At 49.1% G+C, this 20,433-nt stretch overlaps 1 protein-coding gene across 2 annotated transcripts; it reads left to right on the forward strand.

Annotated features, from left to right (window-relative positions):
• The first annotated feature begins 68 nt into the window (after window positions 1-68).
• iffo1a (intermediate filament family orphan 1a) lies at window positions 69-19,653 on the forward strand. 2 transcript variants are annotated; one of them, XM_030347338.1, is made up of 9 exons: window positions 69-1,673; window positions 4,107-4,167; window positions 7,869-7,964; window positions 8,896-9,036; window positions 12,148-12,332; window positions 13,937-14,039; window positions 14,956-15,051; window positions 15,900-16,033; window positions 17,127-19,653. In XM_030347338.1, exons 1-9 carry the CDS (start codon window positions 640-642, stop codon window positions 17,254-17,256), a joined length of 1,980 nt encoding a protein of 659 aa, XP_030203198.1. In that variant the 5' UTR covers window positions 69-639; the 3' UTR covers window positions 17,257-19,653. The 2 variants fall into 2 exon arrangements, with proteins under 2 accessions (XP_030203198.1, XP_030203199.1); XM_030347339.1 differs by having other exon boundaries at window positions 14,959-15,051.
• The last annotated feature ends 780 nt before the right edge of the window (window positions 19,654-20,433 follow it).

The raw sequence follows: 20,433 nt of genomic DNA on the forward strand, positions 1-20,433 counted from the left end.
TGTGTTCAATTGTTGAACAATAACAAAAGATCTGAATACCGGAAGTGCTTATGTTGATTTATTAAAGTGAAGCCCGTAGTGCGTCACTGTGCAGTCAGGGCGCTCCCTCCGCGCGCCTCCAAAGGACGCAGGAACGACCCCTTAAAAGTCAAAGGCTCTCCGGTGCCGCTTTAATAACCGTAATTACCGATGACGACACCGCCCCCTGATTTCACTAACGGAAAGTCGGGGGGCCGTTCCTCCGCGTGCTCAGGAACGCTGACTGTTGTGTGCGCCGCGCGCCGTCCACTACGGTAACCCAAAGCCGCAGTCACTCACGTGTTGGTGTCCTCAAGCTCTGCACCACCGGCACCGCGAGCTGCTCCCGTGGTCCGCTGCGTTAAAGTCAGCCGCTACTCAACGCTATTGGTCGTTTTTTAATTAATATTAATTGAATTGGTATTTACTCATTTTCTCTATTTGAATTGACTGACAGCGGTCGTTAGCGCGTGCTTTTAATATTTTACTGAAAGTCGCTCCTGCGTTTGTTTACGTGTGCTCGCGGTCTGATTTGCGGGCAAGTTTGGAGCAGGTAACGGACGAGGCACGAGCCGGTGTTTACATCAGCGGCCCGCGGACACGAGCGTAACGGAGGTATTGATGCCGGATCTCGAGCACTTCAGGTTCTCCTACTCGACGATGAATCCGTTCCCGGGGTCCGAGATCGCGTTCCCGATGCACCAGACCGAAGTGAGCACGGGCCTGGACCCCTACGGCGGCCCGGACCCGGGCTACCTCCTGGGGGAGCACGGCGGGTTCGGGCCGGACGGCTTTCCCGGGCTGGACTTCGGCTCGCTCCCGCCGTCCGGTCTCGCCTACCTGCACCTTAACGGCTCGGTCCCGCCGCACGCGCCGCCGTCTCCCGCCGCCATGGCGCTGAGGAACGACCTGGGCTCCAACATCAGCGTGCTGAAGACCCTCAACCTCCGCTTCCGGTGCTTTCTGGCCAAGGTGCACGAGCTGGAGCGGCGGAACAAGGCCCTGGAGAAGCAGCTGCAGCAGGCCCTGGACGGTAACCAGGGCAACGGATCGGACGCGCGCCTCAAGAAGCCGTTGACCAAAGACATCGGGGTGCAGACCGGGTTCATCGGACACATCCCGGTGCGCCCCGGGGCCATCCCGCTCCTGAACGCCAACAACGCGGCTTACCTGCCCGGGGGGCTGTTGTCCCCCACCATCCACCCCCCGCTGTCCTACGACGCGGACTACAGCCAGTCGCTGCCGGGCAACAACCTAAACCCGGGCTTGATCCTGAACTCGGGCCTGGTGGACTCCAACTCCAACATCACCCCGCTGTACGGCGGCTGCGTGAGCCCCGCACGCTCTCCCGGGGACCCCACGAGGCACGTAGCCAACATCAACGACATCAACATCAAAAACATCAACCACGGTACCGGGATGGCCACGAGCAACAACCCCCCGCCCCGGTTCCTCCCCGGGACCATCTGGTCCTACAACCACACCCGTCGGCTGGGCACGGGAGGCCGGGACTCGCGCGCGACAGGCCCTCCTGGGGGGCCCTGGATCCAACCAGACGGCGTGGGGGTTCAGGTGGACACCATCACACCGGAGATCCGCGCGCTCTATAACGTGCTGGCCAAGGTGAAGCGCGAACGGGACGAGTACAAGAGAAGGTAAAGTGCTCGCGTGGCGTAAAGAACGCTAACCTTTAACTGCGCGCGCGGTGCAGTAGTGAACAACATGGCGCGCGCCCCTGCGTCTATTCGGGTCAACTGACAAAGTCAGAGTTTAAACTTCACGGTTCAATGCTCCCATCCACCGTCAGGTTTATGGTCGTACTTGCGTCATTAACGGCGGCCTGAGCGTGTTGACAGCTGTCACTCAGGGCGATGTCATGTTTGAATTTCCAACGGCTCATCACCCTCGTATAATATTCGATATACCTTGAGACATTTGTTCCCTAAAGTCGTTTGGTAAGGATTTCTTATTAGCTGGCGTATTTAAAGAAGCTTTAATCATTTAGCACATTTGTTAAAGGTCCTCTGACATGCCACCAGGTGTGAGTGTGATTAGCAGTTACAAGTGTTTTGAAAATCTGTCCCTTATGACATCACAAGTGGGCGTGTCAACCTAGATGTGTGACGGATAGATGAGCAGCGTTTGCTCCAGTCCATTGGCTAGGCTGGTAGACTGATCATCTTCCCACAAAGACAAACGGGAATGCTGTAAGCGCTACAACAAGCCAGGAAATGACGTTGCAAGAGGCCCTCGCGCGGCTGACGTAGGACGCATCTCAAACACGGAGGGAGTTCGTAGGATTCCCATCGGAGACCTGGAGATATTGGCTGTTCCCACCGTTAGCATAGGAGAGCCAGACTCACTCAAACACACAGAAAACCTTATTTAGAACCTTGAAAGGAAAACGCTGGGCATATTTACCATGGAAGGAGCCTGTGTCTCAACTATATGTTGCAGTTGTGTTGTAGTGATGCTTTTAATGTGTACGATCAGACAACATATGCCGAGTTCTACCGACCAAGCCTGCTGTCTCTATCAGGGAGCCTTTTCTAGAGGAACAGTTTCAAGATTTCACATCAAACGCTTTGACCGAAAGACGTTTGAATTAGTTTGTTCAACATAAACTATGGCAAGACTTGTATTGTTAAGCATCAATAATTTAACAATAATCGATACTGTTTATAATATACGCAATACCATACAGCGATAGGGAACTCAACAGAACCTGGTGAATACATTTGCTGCATGACTTGCTATTATACTGTGAATTATTTCACAGACTGAAATGTCAAAACATAACCCTAATGTGATTGGTCAGTGAGGGGGCCAATATGTCCCAGAGGAGTCCCTATTGGCTACTGAGTAGGGGAGCTACAAGCTCTAGTGTGATTGGTTGGAGCTGTATGCAACTTCTTCATCTCATTCATTCATTCATTCATTCATTTATTCAATAGCTGTACTTTCAGTAGTTCCATAGTAGTAGAGCTATCCATAGCATGGTTCCACGCCCTACGGGGGGGGAGACCACTCTGAACACCTGGCCCCCCGGGGAGAGGGAGGGAGACGACCCAGAGAGTCGTCGTCCCCCCCCTCAGGTGAACTGGGAAGGTGCTCGTAGCCCCGTCCCCGCTTTCAGTGGGAGTCCTGCTCACCGCCAGCCCTCGTAGCCCCCAGCCCTCCTGATGTCTGCCCACACACACCTCTCCTGGAGTTAATTAAGTACCGCATGTTGAGGCTGGGGGCTCTAGAGCTCCACATGTTGAGGCTGGGGGCTCTAGAGCTCCACATGTTGAGGCTGGGGGCTCTAGAGCTCCACATGTTGAGGCTGGGGGCTCTAGAGCTCCACATGTTGAGGCTTGGGGCTCTAGAGCTCCACATGTTGAGGCTGGGGGCTCTATAATAATAAATAATAAATGAAATTTATATAGCGCTTAATATGGTACTCTAAGACTGAACTCTAAGAGGCTGGGGGCTCTAGACTCTAGAGCTCTCCATCACCACATGTTGAGGCTGTAGTCATGGTGACATGATGTTGTTTTTAGGGACTGGTCAGATACTGGAAGATTTCCATTTTGCTGGGATTGAATGTTTCCACAGAGAGAGAGAGAGACTATAGATTAGTTATATATATATATATATATATATATATATATATATATATATAAAGGACTATAGCCCCTAGTCTCTCTCTCCAGTGTGTTTTTCTGCAGTGTCAGTCGCTGACATCATCGCTCTCGCTCTCTTTCTCTCCCTCTCCCGCTCTCTCCCGCTCTCTCCCTCTCTCTCTCTCTCTCTCTCTCTCTCTCTCTCTCTCTCTCTCTCTCTCTCTCTCTCTCTCTCTCTATATATTGATGTATAGCTAGTGTTCAGTCTGTCTGCAGGTCAAACAGAACAAGTGGAACCTGCAGCGACAGCAGCAAGACTGTCATGGCCTGAATGTATTACATGATTTAGCCTGTGTGTGTGTGTGTGTGTGTGTGTGTGTGTGTGTGTGTGTGTGTGTGTGTGTGTGTGTGTGTGTGTGTGTGTGTGTGTGTGTGTGTGTGTGTGTGTGTGTGTGTGTGTGTGTGTGTGTGTGTGTGTGTTAGGTGGGAGGAGGAGTACACGGCCAGGGTTGACCTGCAGGAGAAGATGGCTGAGCTGGAAGATGTAAATACACACACAGACAGACAGACAGACACACACACAGACACACACACAGACTAAAACAACCTTTACATCAGGTGGTGTGTTAACATGCACACAGGACAGCTGGTTAACCAGTTGTTAACCAGATGTTCACCAGGTGTTCACCAGGTGTTCACCAGGTGTTCACCAGGTGTTCAGCAGGTGTTCACCAGGTGTTCAGCAGGTGTTCACCAGGTGTTCACCAGGTGTTCACCAGATGTTCACCAGGTGTTCACCAGGTGTTCACTAGGTGTTCACCAGGTGTTCACCTGGTGTTCACCTGGTGTTCACCAGGTGTTCGCTATGTGTTAACCAGGTGTTCGCTATGTGTTCACCAGGTGTTCACCAGGTGTTAACAGGTGTTAACCAGGTGTTCACCAGGTGTTCGCTATGTGTTCACCAGGTGTTCGCTATGTGTTCACCAGGTGTTCGCTATGTGTTAACCAGGTGTTCGCTATGTGTTAACCAGGTGTTCACCAGGTGTTCACCAGGTGCTCACCAGGGGTCTCATTTATAAAACTGTGCGTGGGATCATTACTAAAAATGTGCGTACGCCCAGAAGCCAAGTTTTGCGTGCGCCAAAAGATATTCGGATTTATAAAACACTGCGTACGCACACCTGTACGCAATCTTTGCTTTATAAATCACATACTGACTACAATTGTGCGCAGCTGAATCAGCTTCACGTTCCGCCCTCTACACGCCCCTTTTTAACCATAAATGGTCAATGCAAATTACCTCATGAATGCGATCTGCATATAAAACAGACTCAGATGCCGGTATTATGTCTTGTTGGAAACAATGGCAGAAGTACTGAGAAAATCAAAAAAGCGAAATTTCACGGAGGTTGAAGTGGAGACACTTATGGGTGAGATGGAGGCCCGAAAGGTAGTTTTGTTCGGCGGTCACGGGATTGGGATCGCCAACAACAAAAAGCAGAGTGAGTGGCAACATGTTGCTGCAGCAGTGAACTCTGTCAGTAGCACGGAGCGCACTGTCCCAGAATTAAAAAAAAGAAGTGGTCTGACATAGTTACATATTTTTATGTAGCCTACCAATAAATCGTTATGGTCCCTAAATACCCTCTCCCTCCGAATCCTGCCATTTGCATGGTCCGCCAGAAGTGCCATATGGTGCAGCATTACCACGGCGCTCACCTCTGTATTTATAGGGTTACGGTAATAAGACTGACCGAGAACACCTTGGATAATCAGTTTGTAATCACCCACGTAAAATGTTCTTGAACATAACCCCTTTTTAATGGCTGATTTGTCATGAAAAGCATCAAGAGTAACGGACAACGATTGTGATGAGGAGTGTGGCTTGGTTTTTCACACTTGGGATTTAATTGACATTTGATTATGTGTTTACAGTCTCATCTCATCTCATTTTCGTAGGCTTATCCGGGGTCGGGTCGCGGGGGGGGCAGCTCAAGCAGGGGGCCCCAGACTTCCCCTTCCCGGGCCACATTGACCAGCTCTGACGGGGGGATCCCGAGGCGTTCCCAGGCCAGTGTTGAGATATAATCTCTCCACCTAGTCCTGGGTTTTCCCCGAGGTCTCCTCCCCACTGGACGTGCCTGAAACACCTCCCAAGGAAGGCGCCCAGTGCGCATCCTTACCAGATGCCCGAACCACCTCAGCTGACTCCTTTCTAAGTAAAGGAGCAGCGGCTCTAATCCGAGTTCCTCACGGATGGCTGAGCTTCTCACCCTATCCCTAAGGGAGACGCCAGCCACCCTTCTGAGAGAACTCATCTCGGCCGCTTGTACCCGGGATCTCGTCTTTTCGGTCATCACCCAGCCCTCATGACCATAGGTGAGGATAGGAACGAAGATCGACCGGTAGATCGAGAGCTTTGCCTTGCGGCTCAGCTCTCGTTTCATTACAACGGTGCGGTAAAGCGAACGCAATACCGCCCCCGCTGCTCCGATTCTCCGGCCAATCTCACACTCCATAGTACCCTCACTCGCGAACAAGACCCCGAGGTACTTGAACTCCTTCACTTGGGCTAAGGATTACAGGTGTTGTGTCACATAAAAATATTATGTTATTGACACATGTTGGACAGATGCTTTATTCCATGCAGTCGCGCCGTCAGTGGACAGTATGGAGTGACGGGATTAAATATAGAGAATTTCTTTTTATTTCTATTCTAAGGAGATATTTCTGGAGTTATAACTGAGAAATAACGCAGTGGATTTAAATTATTCTGATTAGGATTTAACGCATGATACGGGTTGAAATTAAATTTATGAAGGGCGATGATAAAACATAATCGTTCTTCTCACTCTACAATTCTTCTGTCTGACTTCAGTTCACCACCACACCGTCTGTGTCGCCATTTCTCCTTTTCCTCCAAACCTTGCGTACGCATGGGTCAGAGTTTGCTTAGGGCTGCGCACATTCTCCCGTCAAGTTGGTTTTTTATAGATCACAACCTTGGCGTGAAAAGTCACGTACGCAACTTTCAGCCCCGTTTTGTGCGTACGCAACGGTTATAAATGAGACCCCAGGTGCTCACTAGGTGTTCACTAGGTGTTCACTAGGTGTTCACCAGGTGTTCACCAGGTGTTCACTATGTGTTCACTATGTGTTCACCAGGTGTTCACCAGGTGTTCACTATGTGTTCACCAGGTGTTCACCTGATGTTCACTATGTGTTAACCAGGTGTTCACTATGTGTTCACCAGGTGTTCACCAGGTGTTCACCAGGTGTTCACCAGGTGTTCACTATGTGTTCACTATGTGTTCACCAGGTGTTCACCAGGTGTTCACCAGGTGTTCACTATGTGTTAACCAGGTGTTCACTATGTGTTCACCTGGTGTTCACTAGGTGTTCACCAGGTGTTCACCAGGTGTTAACCAGGTGTTCACTATGTGTCCACCAGGTGTTCACCAGGTGTTCACTATGTGTTCACCAGGTGTTCACCAGATGTTCACCTGGTGTTCACCAGGTGTTCACCAGGTGTTCAATATGTGTCCACCAGGTGTTCACCAGGTGTTCACTATGTGTTCACCAGGTGTTCACCAGATGTTCACCAGGTGTTCACCAGGTGTTCACCAGGTGTTCACTATGTGTTCACTATGTGTTCACTATGTGTTCACTATGTGTTAACAGGTGTTCACCAGGTGTTCACCAGGTGTTCACCAGGTGTTCACCAGGTGTTCACCAGGTGTTCACTATGTGTTCACTATGTGTCCACCAGGTGTTCACCAGGTGTTCACTAGGTGTTCACCAGGTGTTCACCAGGTGTTCACCAGGTGGTCCGCCTGCAGGTAAACCCACCTGGCTGCAAGCGGACCCAGTCAGCTGGGGTCAGGTATTCACACCGCGGAGATGAACTCAGATACAATGACAACTTCATGATCTTGTCAGCGTGTGTTTGCGTGTGTGCGTGTGCGTGTTTGTGCGTGCGTCTGTGTGTGTGTGTGTGTGCGTGCATGCCGTGCGTGCGTGTGTGTGTGTGTGCGTGCGACTGTGTGTGTGTGTGTGTGCGTGCGACTGTGTGTGCGTGCGCGTGTGTCTGTGTGTGTGTGTGTGCGTGCGACTGTGTGCGTGTGCGACTGTGTGTGGGTGTGTGTGTGTGTGTGTGTGTGTGCGCGTGTGTCTGTGTGTGTGTGTGTGTGTGCGTGCGACTGTGTGCGTGTGCGACTGTGGGTGTGTGTGTGTGTGTGTGTGCAGGACCTGCAGGAGGGCGAGGTGTACCAGGATGAGCTGACGGTGCGCGTGAAGCAGCTGAAGGCGGAGCTCGTCCTCTTCAAAGGCCTCATGAGCAACGTGAGACACACTGCTACACACAGTACACACCTACTACACACTAACTACACACAGTACACACTAACTACACACTGCTACACACTAACTACATACTTATTACACACTAACTACACACTGCTACACACTTACTACACACTAACTACACACTGCTACACATTAACTACACACTAACTACACACTGCTACACACTAACTACACACTAACTACACACTGCTACACACAGTACATACTAACAACACACTAACTACACACTGTTACACACAGTACACACTACCTACACACTAACTGCCCTCTTCAAAGGCCTCATGAGCAACGTGAGACACACTGCTACACACTAACTACACACTGCACACCAACTAGACACTGTGTGTGTAGTAACTACAACCTAACTACACACTGAGTGTGTGGCTACTACACACTAACTACTGTGTGTGTGTGTGTGTGTGTGTGTGGTTACTACATGCTTATTAAGAAGATTAGTCAACCCTCATTATGCTGAAAAACAGACTCCTAGTGTGTGTGTCTGTGTGTCTGTGCGTCCATGTGTGTGTGTGTGTGTATCTGTGTGTGTGTGTATCTCTGTATGTGTGTGTGTGTGCGTGCGTGTGTGTGTGTGTGTCTGTGTATCTGTGTGTGTTCGTGTGTGTGTATCTCTGTGTGTGCGTGTGTGTCTGTGTGTGTCACGCGTGTGTCTGTGTGTGTGTGTGCGTGCGACTGTGTGCGTGCGCGTGTGCGACTGTGTGTGTGTGTGTGTGTACGTGTGTGTATCTGTGCGTGTGTGTGTATCTGTGTGTGTGTGTGTGTGTGTCTGTGTGTGTGCGTGTGTGTGTATCTCTGTATGTGTGTGTGTGTGTGTGCGTGTGTGTATCTGTGTGTGTGTGTGTGTGTGTGTGTGTGCGCGTGTGTGTGTGTGCGTGCGTGCGCTCTCCAGAACCGCTCGGAGCTGGACAGTGCGATCCAGGAGAAGGCCATGAAGGTGGACATGGACATCTGCCGCCGCATCGACATCACAGCGCGCCTCTGTGACGTCGCCCAGCAGCGCAACTGTGAGGACATGAGCGCCATGTTCCAGGTGGGCGGGGCCGGCCGCAGCCAATGGGAGCACCGCTCCTTAACCCTCAGTGCTTCCTATCAGAATGGACAGCTCAGCAATGCTACAAATGATCCTTTAAATTCATGTGTTCTTACACTAATTCATTCATTCATTGGATTACTTAGCTAGCTAGCTAAAATTAGCACTGCTAACCAACACACGCTATTCTTTTTAACTGTTGTTATTGAGCTAGCTTTTGAGTGCTTTTCCCTATCACAAATACACACACGCCAAGGTACACACATACACACACACACACAACGAGGTACACACACTGACGTACCCACACATATACACATATACAAACACCATGGTACACACACACACAAATACAATAGGGCTGCAACTAACGATTATTGTAATAATCGATTAATCTGTAGATTATTTTTTAGATTTACTGATGAATCAGATAAAAAAGGAAACTTTTGTAATTGCCGCATCGTCATTCAAAAACTGAACATTACTTCAAATTCACAGTGCAGACTGAAGTGTAAAAACACCAGGTTATTGCTCCAACGTCCCGGAACTATTAAAAGTAAGATTAAATGATAAAAAAATAAAAAAACATAACTGGGATAGCACAAAAAAAAAGTACAATGTATAATATACATTTATACAGTATATAAAGGAAGTCCATGGTTAACCGATTAACCGATAAGATCTTTAACATGTAAATCATTACAGTTAAAAATAAATTAAATCATCTTAATTTCTCAGATGACAGGAGATCGTTAATTTTTATTGATATTGATACAATTTTTGAGACTTTTCTATTATTTTGTTGAAATAGAACTTGTATTATCGCTTTAATTGCTGATAAGATGATCATAGCTCAAGATAGGACGTTTAACAGGTCATAGTTCCATCTTTACTATCTATTTTATATTGCTGGGAAACCAAGTTTTCGCCAAAATCGCAAATTTCTATTTTTGGTGTTGCATTTGAATGCATCAATCATATTACTGAGCTGACCTGAACACATCCTATTTGACACTGTTTGCTACTTTTTTTAAGCTAACTAGCTCTATATCCTGACGATTTTAACATGGATTTAAAAACTGCATTACTATTTTATTAAACTGACGGAACTTTCTACACCGTCCGGTTGTGTGATTACTACCGCTGCTTTGAATGACTGTTGATGCACGCGGTGCCGACTCCGAGCCCGTCTGCACACCGTCTGCCGCAGCTGTTTTTGGTTGGACTAGACGGATACCGAGTTGAAGGAGTTTTTTTAACCCAAAGACAGTGAAGGTACAACACTTTTATGTAGGCCTACAGTGTTAAGATATGACCAAAATACAAGCCGTGGTCGCTCTCTCACACAGTGTTGGGAAGGTTATCCAGTTACAGAATACAGAATACATGCCCAAAAATATAACGTATTCCGTTTCATCACTCAAACCGAGTATTGTATTCTGAATACTTGGATTACTTCCACATTGAATTGCATTTTTTAAGTGTAGGATTGCGGCATCAAATCCTGCTTACTAAACAGGCCTATTCTGGTGTGTTCTTCTGTTCAAAATGGCTGAATGTGTTAGGCCCAAGTCTCCCTGAAAGTGCACTATTTTATATAACTTGCTGTAGTGGAACAACGACTATAAGGGTTTGAAAGATATTTGCTATCCCATCTAAGATTTTTTTTTCACATCTCAAGCGAACCGTACCAGGGTTCGTTTGGAAGCGAACCGAGACCAGCTGTTCAGGGTGGTCTCGGTCGGCTGATTTGGTTCACATCGAAGTGAGGTGGTTGCATTCACACCAACGCAAACGTACCGAACCAAGGGACCAAACTCGTTTAGTGCGCACTAAATGCTGTTGGTGTGAAAGCACGAATAAACTTGTAAAACAGAAGTATCGTCATGTAATCCATTGATTTCAACAATGTAACTGTATTCTAAATACCAACAATTTAAATTGTAACTAACGGAATACAGTTAGCTATAATTTGTATTCTGAATACGTAACGCCGGTATGTATTCTGTTAACGCCGATTTATGCTCAGTTACGTAAGCGTAAGCGCAAGCGCAAGAGGCCCTTGCGCACCCCTTGCGCGACTTCTCACGTCTTGCGTGCGTCGGGCGATTTTTCTAGACTTGCGTCATTTTTTACATAAGCTTTTACGCGAGCCGCGCAGCCTGCAAGGCTGTGATTGGTCTGCTGGTCTGGTTACTACTTCCTGTCTGGAGTATCACATTTCCTGTTTTCATACCGCCATTTTTAAAAGCCAGAAGGCAAGGACGACCCGGCAGGCTCATATACAAAAGCATTAACGTGAAGTGAAGTTAACTTTGCTGCCAACACATTATGTCGTTTTAAAATGTAGAGAGATATGCACATTTATACAACCCGAATGATCAACAACTTCATCACCCCTGTTCCTCTGTCTGTTGCCATCATTCACTGTGTATGGGGAGAACACGATCTGGCACATAAACAAACCAACGACTCCCACAGACAAAGACGTCATTCTCGAGGTCGTCTTCAACGAAAAACTTTACTCCACATATTACTCCACCTACTGTTCTGGCGGTAAATTGCTTGGCAACACGCGCAACCTAAAAGGGAGCATGAATTGCTTTGAGTAAATTTTGCGCAACAACGTAACACCAACGCTGAAGCATGCAGCCGCCTTTACTCCGCAACACTGCTCACACTAAAGCTCGCTGTGGGCGTGCATGAACCGTGAGCCAACCTGTCGGCGGCTGGCTGTACACAGTGCCGCGCCTACGAGGGACGAATTAATCGCCCGACTCAACGAAGCGATGACCAAATTCATTGCAAACGCTTTTAGTAATAGATTATTATCGATTAGTTGTTTCAGCGCTAATATACACACACACACACACACACACACAGAGTTAAACACATACACACACGAGGTACACACGTCACACACACACACACTGAGGTACACACACACACTGAGGTACACACACACACACACAAATACGCACACACACACACCGAGGTACCCAAACATCCTCACCAAGGTACACACACACAAACACACGCCTTTAGCGCCACTGTACTTCTCTGTAGTGTGTAGTTGACCTGGGGTGCGTCTCCCTTCTGTCTGCTGGGCAGGTGGCCACGCCCCCCTCCACTCTGACCCACCGGCACAAGAGGCAGAGCATCCAACCAGCCAAGGCCGTGGACGGAGAGGAGCCAATCAGCATGTCTGAGAGCGAGGGCGGGACCTATGAAGACGACTCCTGCAGTACATCAGCCAATCAGATCAACGAGGAGATGCAGAGGATGCTGAATCAGCTGTACGTTGAACTGTTACACACACGCACACGCACAAACACACGCAGTGCGCACACACTAGGGCTTTGACTTCGAACTTCGTGATTCGAATATAATTCGAATATCAAAAAAAATAAAAATAATTCGAACGAATATTAGGCAGCCCTTAATATTCGAACCTGTTATGGGCAGGCCAAGAGGGAGAGACGTCGGAGAACCCGACGCAGTCTGTTCATAATATTGTAACAACCACGGAAGAGGCAGTGACTGAAGTATTGATTAGACAGTGATTTATTAGCAACATAATAAACAGTTGGAAAACGCAAGACCGGTAACCATAGCAACGCCTGTAAACAAACCTCACAAAGCCCAATCCAGGGCTGAATCCGAATACTCATACTTATAGTATGCATTTTGTAGTACGCCACAAATATAGCGCGTCCGAATGCTCAGTGTGCATTGTGTAGTACGGAAAACGTTTCCGAATGCGTACTACCACCACAGTATACAACGGTAGGTCACTACGTTACCAGACTGGTAACAAACGAAGAAGAGATGGCTGACCCGACACTACCAACAGCGGCTTAGAAAGACGTCATAGAAAGCGGCGAAAAACGAGACATTAAAAAGAGTAAAAAAGTAAAGTAAGTAATTAAGTAAAAAGAGACATTTTTAATTTAATAGCAACGATGACAAGATGGAAAACAGGTAACTTATCAAGGTAATTTCGCCGGCATCTGAGGGGAGACACGTCATCTCCAAACATCCGGTGGAGTTACGGCGGTGTTCGGAAGCGTTCAGAGGCGTTCTACGCATAGCTGTAGACCGTACTACACTGTTAAGTTTAGTACGGTTAAGTAGTAGACACTGAACAGAAATAGTATGTACTAAGTATTCGGATTCAGCCCAGGTATTACTGAAGGCATTTAATGGTCAAAATATTATTAATAAATATTTGAATATATTCGAATACTAATATTGATAAACAAACGATCTTCGAATATGCCAAAAGTCAAAGCCCTAGCACACACACACACGTATACAAAAACGCGCAAACGCACACACATACACGCACACACACACACACACAAACACACGCACAAACACACGCACACACACGCACATATACACGTACACACGCACACACACGCACACACACATAAGCACATACATAAACCACGCACACACACACACACACACACATACGCACATACATAAACCACGCACACACACACATATACACATACACACACACAAACACGCACATACACAAACACACGCACACACACACATATACAAAAACGCACACACACACACACACATACACAAACACATGAACACCCACGCACACAGCGCGTGGGTGTTTGCCTCGGTAGACCAGGTGTAGTAGAGGAGCTGCTCTGTCGGGGTGAGGTGTGTGTTGGTGTGTGGTGTGTAACGTGTGTTGTTTGATGCGTGGTACATGCTGTGTGGTGGTGTTAGGTGTGTAACGTGTGTAACGTTGGTAACGTGTGTTGTTTGATGCGTGGTACATGCTGTGTGGTGGTGTTAGGTGTGTAACGTGTGTAACGTGTGTAACGTGTGTTGTGTGATGCGTGGTACATGCTGTGTGGTGGATGATCCTCAGGAGGGAGAGTGGGTTTGATGATGACTGTGACAGTCTGGCCTGGGAGGAGACGGAAGAGACTCTGCTGCTGTGGGAGGACTTCCCTGGTTACACACACACCGAGGTACACACACACACACACCGAGGTACACCCACACACACTGAGGTATGCACACACACACACCGAGGTACACACACACACACACACACACACTGAGGTACACACACACACACACACCGAGGTACACCCACACACACACACCGAGGTACACACACACACACCGAGGTACACACACACCCACACACACCGAGGTACACCCACACACACTGAGGTACACACACACGCACACCGAGGTACACACACACACATTGAGGTACACACACACACACACCGAGGTACACCCACACACACCGAGGTACACACACACACACACCGAGGTACACCCACACACACTGAGGTACACACACACACACACCGAGGTACACACACACACACTGAGGTACACACACACACACCGAGGTACACACACACACAATGAGGTACACACACACACACACACCGAGGTACACACACACACACACACACACCGAGGTACAAACACACACACTGAGGTACACACACACATACACACACACCGAGGTACACACACACACACACACACACACATACACACACTGAGGTACGCAGACACACAATCACACTGAGGTGCACACACACACACTGAGGTGCACACACACAAACTGAGGTGCACACACACACACTGAGGTGCACACACACACTCACACACACTGAGGTACGCAGACACACACACAATCACACTGAGGTGCACACACACACACACACTCACACACACTGAGGTGCACACACACACACTGAGGTGCACACATACACACTCACACACACTGAGGTGCACACACACACTGAGGTGCACACACACACTGAGGTGCACACACACACACACACACACACCGAGGTGCACACACACACACACACTGAGGTGCACACACACACTCCTCTGAATGTCTTCCCCCCCCTGCAGCAGCAGGAGGATTCGATCGAGGAGGTGATCAAGGACACGGAGTCACTGTTCAAAACCAGAGAGAAGGAGTACCAGGAGACCATCGATCAGATAGAGGTGAGAGAGAGAGAGAGTACCAGGAGACCATCGACCAGATAGAGGTGAGAGAGAGAGAGGGAGTACCAGGAGACCATCGACCAGATAGAGGTGAGAGAGAGAGTACCAGGAGGCCATCGACCAGATAGAGGTGAGAGAGAGAGTACCAGGAGGCCATCGACCAGATAGAGGTGAGAGAGAGTACCAGGAGACCATCGACCAGATAGAGGTGAGAGAGAGTACCAGGAGACCATCGACCAGATAGAGGTGAGAGAGAGAGTACCAGGAGACCATCGACCAGATAGAGGTGAGAGAGAGTACCAGGAGACCATCGACCAGATAGAGGAGAGAGAGAGAGTACCAAGAGACCATCGACCAGATAGAGGTGAGAGAGAGAGTACCAGGAGACCATCGACCAGATAGAGGTGAGAGAGAGAGAGTACCAGGAGACCATCGACCAGATAGAGGTGAACGAGAGAAGGAGTACCAGGAGACCATCGACCAGATAGAGGTGAGAGAGAGAGGGAGTACCAGGAGACCATCGACCAGATAGAGGTGAGAGAGAGAGTACCAGGAGACCATCGACCAGATAGAGGTGAACGAGAGAGGGAGTACCAGGAGACCATCGACCAGATAGAGGTGAGAGAGAGAGAGGGAGTACCAGGAGACCATCGACCAGATAGAGGTGACCAGATTGATTGGTTCATCAACCAGTGTATCGTCTCATTGGTTGTTTGATTGGATTGATTGGTTTATTAACCAGTGTATCGTCTCATTGGCTGGTTGATTGGATTGATTGGTTTATAACCAGTGTATCGTCTCATTGGCTGGTTGATTGCTGAACTGATTGATTAGTGATTGATTGACAGCTGGAGCTGGCGACGGCCAAGAGCGACATGAGCCGCCACCTCCACGAGTACATGGAGATGTGCTCCATGAAGAGGGGGCTGGACGTCCAGATGGAGACCTGCAGGAGGCTCATCACCCAGACCGGGGAGCCCAGGTGGGTCACGCACCAGGACCAGGGGGGCAGAGACCGGGACCAGGGGGTCGAGACCAGGACCAGGGGGTCGAGACCGGGACCAGGGGGGCGAGACCGGGACCAGGGGGGCGAGACCGGGACCAGGGGGGCGAGACCGGGAGCCCAGGTGGGTCACGCACCGGGACCAGGGGGCAGAGACCGGGACCAGGGGGGCAGAGACCAGGACCAGGGGGGCAGAGACCGGGACCTGGGAGGCAGAGACCGGGACCAGGGGGGCGAGACCGGGACCAGGGGGTCGAGACCGGGACCAGGGGGTCGAGACCGGGACCAGGGGGTCGAGACCGGGACCAGGGGGCAGAGACCGGGACCAGGGGGGCAGAGACCGGGACCAGGGGGTCGAGACCGGGACCAGGGGGGCAGAGACCGGGACCAGGGGGGCGAGACCGGGACCAGGGGGTCGAGACCGGGACCAGGGGGTCGAGACCGGGACCAGGGGGTCACGCACCGGGACCAGGGGGGCAGAGACCGGGACCAGGGGGGCAGAGACCGGGACCAGGGGGGCGAGACCAGGGAGCCCAGGTGGGTCACACACCGGGACCAGGGGGCAGAGACCGGGACCAGGGGGGCAGAGACCGGGACCTGGGAGGCAGAGACAGGGACCTGGGGGGTCGAGACCGGGACCAGGGGGGCAGAGACCAGGACCTGTGGGGTCCATAGACCAGGAGTTGGGGGGTCCAGAGACCAGGACCTGGTCCCCATAGACCAGGACCAGGGGGGTCGAGACCAGGACCTGGGGGGTCCACAGACCAGGACCTCGGGAGTCCACAGACCAGGACCTGGGGGGTCCATAGACCAGGACCTGGGGGGTCGAGACCAGGACCTGGGGGGTCCATAGAACAGGACCTGGTCTCCATAGACCAGGACCTGGTCCCCATAGACCAGGACCTGGGGGGTCCATAGACCAGGACCTGGGGGGTCGAGACCAAGACCAGGGGGGGCAGAGACCAGGACCTGGGGGGTCCACAGACCAGGACCTCACCCAGAACGGAGACACCAGATACGTTAATCACATTATTTGACATGTGTGTATTAACCACTACTTCCTGTCTGACAGGAAGTCCCCCTCGCTGTCTCTGGGGGAGGAGCCTGAGGACCGGAGGCGGCCGGACTCAGCCGTCGTGGACCGCTATGTGGACCTCCGCCCGTACGCACCTGTGCCCCCGCTCACCTGGCGGAAACCCTAGCCCCGCCTCCCGGGCCTAGCCCCGCCTCCCCGGCATGACCCCGCCCCCTTCCATCAGGCCACGCCCCCAGCACACCTGTCCGCACCTCACCTGGTTCCTGTCCATACTGTGAAGATGATGTTCGGTAACCGTGGTTACTGGTTACAACATTCCCTTTCCCTTTTTGAACCCAGCTGAAATGGGTTTGGTTCCTGTAAATTAATCATCAATTATGAAATAATCGCTATAGTAGAAGAAAAAACCTTTCCTGGACAAAGATCTGCCCCCCTGTGGCGGGAGATCGCTACTACACCTCAAGGAGGTTCAGAAACACCCTGGCTTAGACGCTTGATCCCACATCGTGATGTCAGACAAGGCTGCTCTGATCAACGACGAGGTTTGGCCACGCAGAGCAAGGTCCCCTCATGAAGAACTTTAGAGAACGGGGAGAAACTGACATTGAGAGGAACGGCATGTAACTTCACAGCAGGGAAGCTATCCCCCCTTTCTCCTCAGTGATGTGCTGTTGGTCTTCTGTGATGTTGGAGGTCCTGTTCTGAACCCTCTGTTACTCCCATGTGGGCCTACTCACATGATGCTGTGTACGTATAATAAGAGTATAGAGAGCTGGCGAATGGCGCTGTGCTTCCCAAACGGATAGCTAACGATGTTTTAGCGGATTTGGTGCATCCAACAAATCTGAAGAGATCGGACTTGAATCCCCGGTTCAACCTGCTGTCTGAAGAACTGTGGGAGAAACAATTAGCTTGGACAGACGTTGTTCCTGGCTAGCATGAGCGGATTCTGGCTGAAACTTAATGCCGATTTTCATCACAAATATTAAAGAAAACGCTTCAAGGAAATGACAACATTGATTAACACGTGAAGAATACAACCTGGATTTAAACATGAAGAATGCTGACCATGGATTTAAACGTGAAAATTATAGACTGGACATACAGTTCAACAACATGGCCGCCGGAGCTTCGGAACAAATCGTTAAACCGATTTGATAGTTCTATTTATTTTCTCCGATTATCCATTATTGATGTAACTTGTTACGTTTGTCAAGTTTACTCTGAGCTGAAACTTTTTTTTGCACTGTAAAGAGTACTGTCAGAAAAGATGATCTATTTTTGAGGAGGAACTTGTATATATTTGGAGAGGAAGCCATTTCAGAGCTAGTGCACTAGGGTATACCCGCTGTAACGCAGTATTGACACAATGCCTTCAGAAGCCTCCTGACGTCAAGAGCGTCTCTGGTTGTGAGGCTAGCATGTTGTGTGCTTGGCTGACTGTCCAGATTAACGCTGCGCATATATTAGGGTTTGTAGTGGTTTTGTGGACAAAAAACATTGTGATCTCAGAAGGTTTTGTTGCTAAACCCTTGGAGCTTCTTAACGTACGGTCATGCACTGCAAAGAAGAAGCACACATTTTGAACTTTGGCACATTTTTCTCTCTTCATTTTATTTTATTGTACCGGCAGCAGGGAACAGGTCAGTCCACCATTTTGTAAAGTATACGATTGCACGGACTGCATTAAGGACAGAAAGAACCTTCTGAACCCTCGGGTTCACCCTAATACTCACGAGCAATATTGTCAAAGTGTAAATATTAAGGCTGAACAAACTTCCAGAGCTATAACTATAACCGCATTATGAATTCACCCCCAGCACTCACTCAGTCATGGTATTAACTGTACATGGTCATTCACCCCCAACACTCACTCAGTCATGGTATTACCTGTACATGGTAATTCACTCAACACTCATTCAGTCATGGTATTACCTGTACATGGTAATTCACTCAACACTCACTCAGTCATGGTATTACCTGTACATGGTAATTCACTCAACACTCATTCAGTCATGGTATTACCTGTACATGGTAATTCACTCAACACTCACTCAGTCATGGTATTACCTGTACATGGTAATTCACTCAACACTCACTCAGTCATGGTATTACCTGTACATGGTAATTCACCCTCAACACTCAGTCATGGTATTACCTGTACATGGGGAACATTCTTAGAATCAGGGTAACTGAGTTTCTGTTATTTTTTATTTATTATAAAATAAGCAGTTAAAGGTTGAACTGGTTAAAGTTATTAATCGTGGGTCTTGGATGCAAATGAAGTCACAACGATCTTTGCCAAGATAACGTGTGGTTTATTGTTTTGTGTAAGAGTGCATCTTTCTCTTGAATCTTTGTGGCTTGAAAACTTGCAACACGTAGCCTAGCTTCCAGTGCTGCGCCGCGGCCGTACCCCTACTCACTAGCCCTGGCTAAAGGGAGGTTAAGGTTAGCATGGGGCCCCCTCCCTCAGTACAACGCCCGCTCTGTACCTAGGAAACACTTCAACGCAGAACACGCAGGACACACTAACAATATTTATCTTGGGGGGGGGGGGGGGGGGGGGGGGCGCTTTCAGTTAAAGATTAGGTTTGTTTGAATGACGAAGCAAAATGAAAACGTGTGCAGAATAAAGAAATGATGAAACCGTCGTGAGTTCTTCTGACGTTCATTATAAAACAATTCTGACTAAAACAACCGAACCACGTTATGGTAATATATTATGGGAAACATTCGCAGATTCATAAGGAGTTTTTTTAAATGTAAATTCCCTTACATTTTACTTCAGATTCGATCAACTACTTCCGTCTCCCATAACTGTTAGTGTCGTTCCGTCATTCGCTTAATGAAAGACCATTCCAACCCCAAACTAAAGCCTTTTTACAAAAGGACTGCACATGCAGCCATAGTGATCTTTACAAGACTTATTCATACATCATGTGAAATCTGAGACTCAAGAACCAGAATCGGTAAACCACAATGAACGGATCATCTACTGTCTACAGCAGATTAATCTTGTGTCTACAGAGGTTCCTAGGAAGGAGGTTAATCCGTAAGGCTCCCCTTTCAATCGGAACACGCCTTCTCCAGCACCATCTGTTGGACATATGAGGCTACTGCGATGGTTTAGCCTTTAGTCCTTCAGTTCTATTCGACATTGACAACCTCACAGTCACAGGTGTTATCGGACTATCGTCTCAATATTACACATAACAACCCTCGCAGTTGTCGAGATGCTGGAGTTTCCTAGAAACAATGAAATGTTATCTTCAGTCGGAGCATAGGTTCCAGCCAGGGTTCGGCAGTAGGTCAGACTCAGGTTTAGGGGTTCCTCTGAGTT

The sequence above is a fragment of the Gadus morhua genome, chromosome 22, assembly GCF_902167405.1.
Source record: "Gadus morhua chromosome 22, gadMor3.0, whole genome shotgun sequence".
Lineage (NCBI taxonomy): Eukaryota > Metazoa > Chordata > Actinopteri > Gadiformes > Gadidae > Gadus > Gadus morhua.

Excerpts from the sequence above, each read along its gene's own strand:
- iffo1a (XM_030347338.1), top strand. The coding sequence starts at position 640 with ATGCCGGATCTCGAGCACTTCAGGTTCTCCTACTCGACGATGAATCCG. Across the intron at positions 1,674-4,106 it reads CGGGACGAGTACAAGAGAAG|GTGGGAGGAGGAGTACACGG; the intron begins GTAAAGTGCTCG and ends TGTGTGTGTTAG. Across the intron at positions 14,040-14,955 it reads CTGGTTACACACACACCGAG|CAGCAGGAGGATTCGATCGA; the intron begins GTACACACACAC and ends CCCCCCCTGCAG.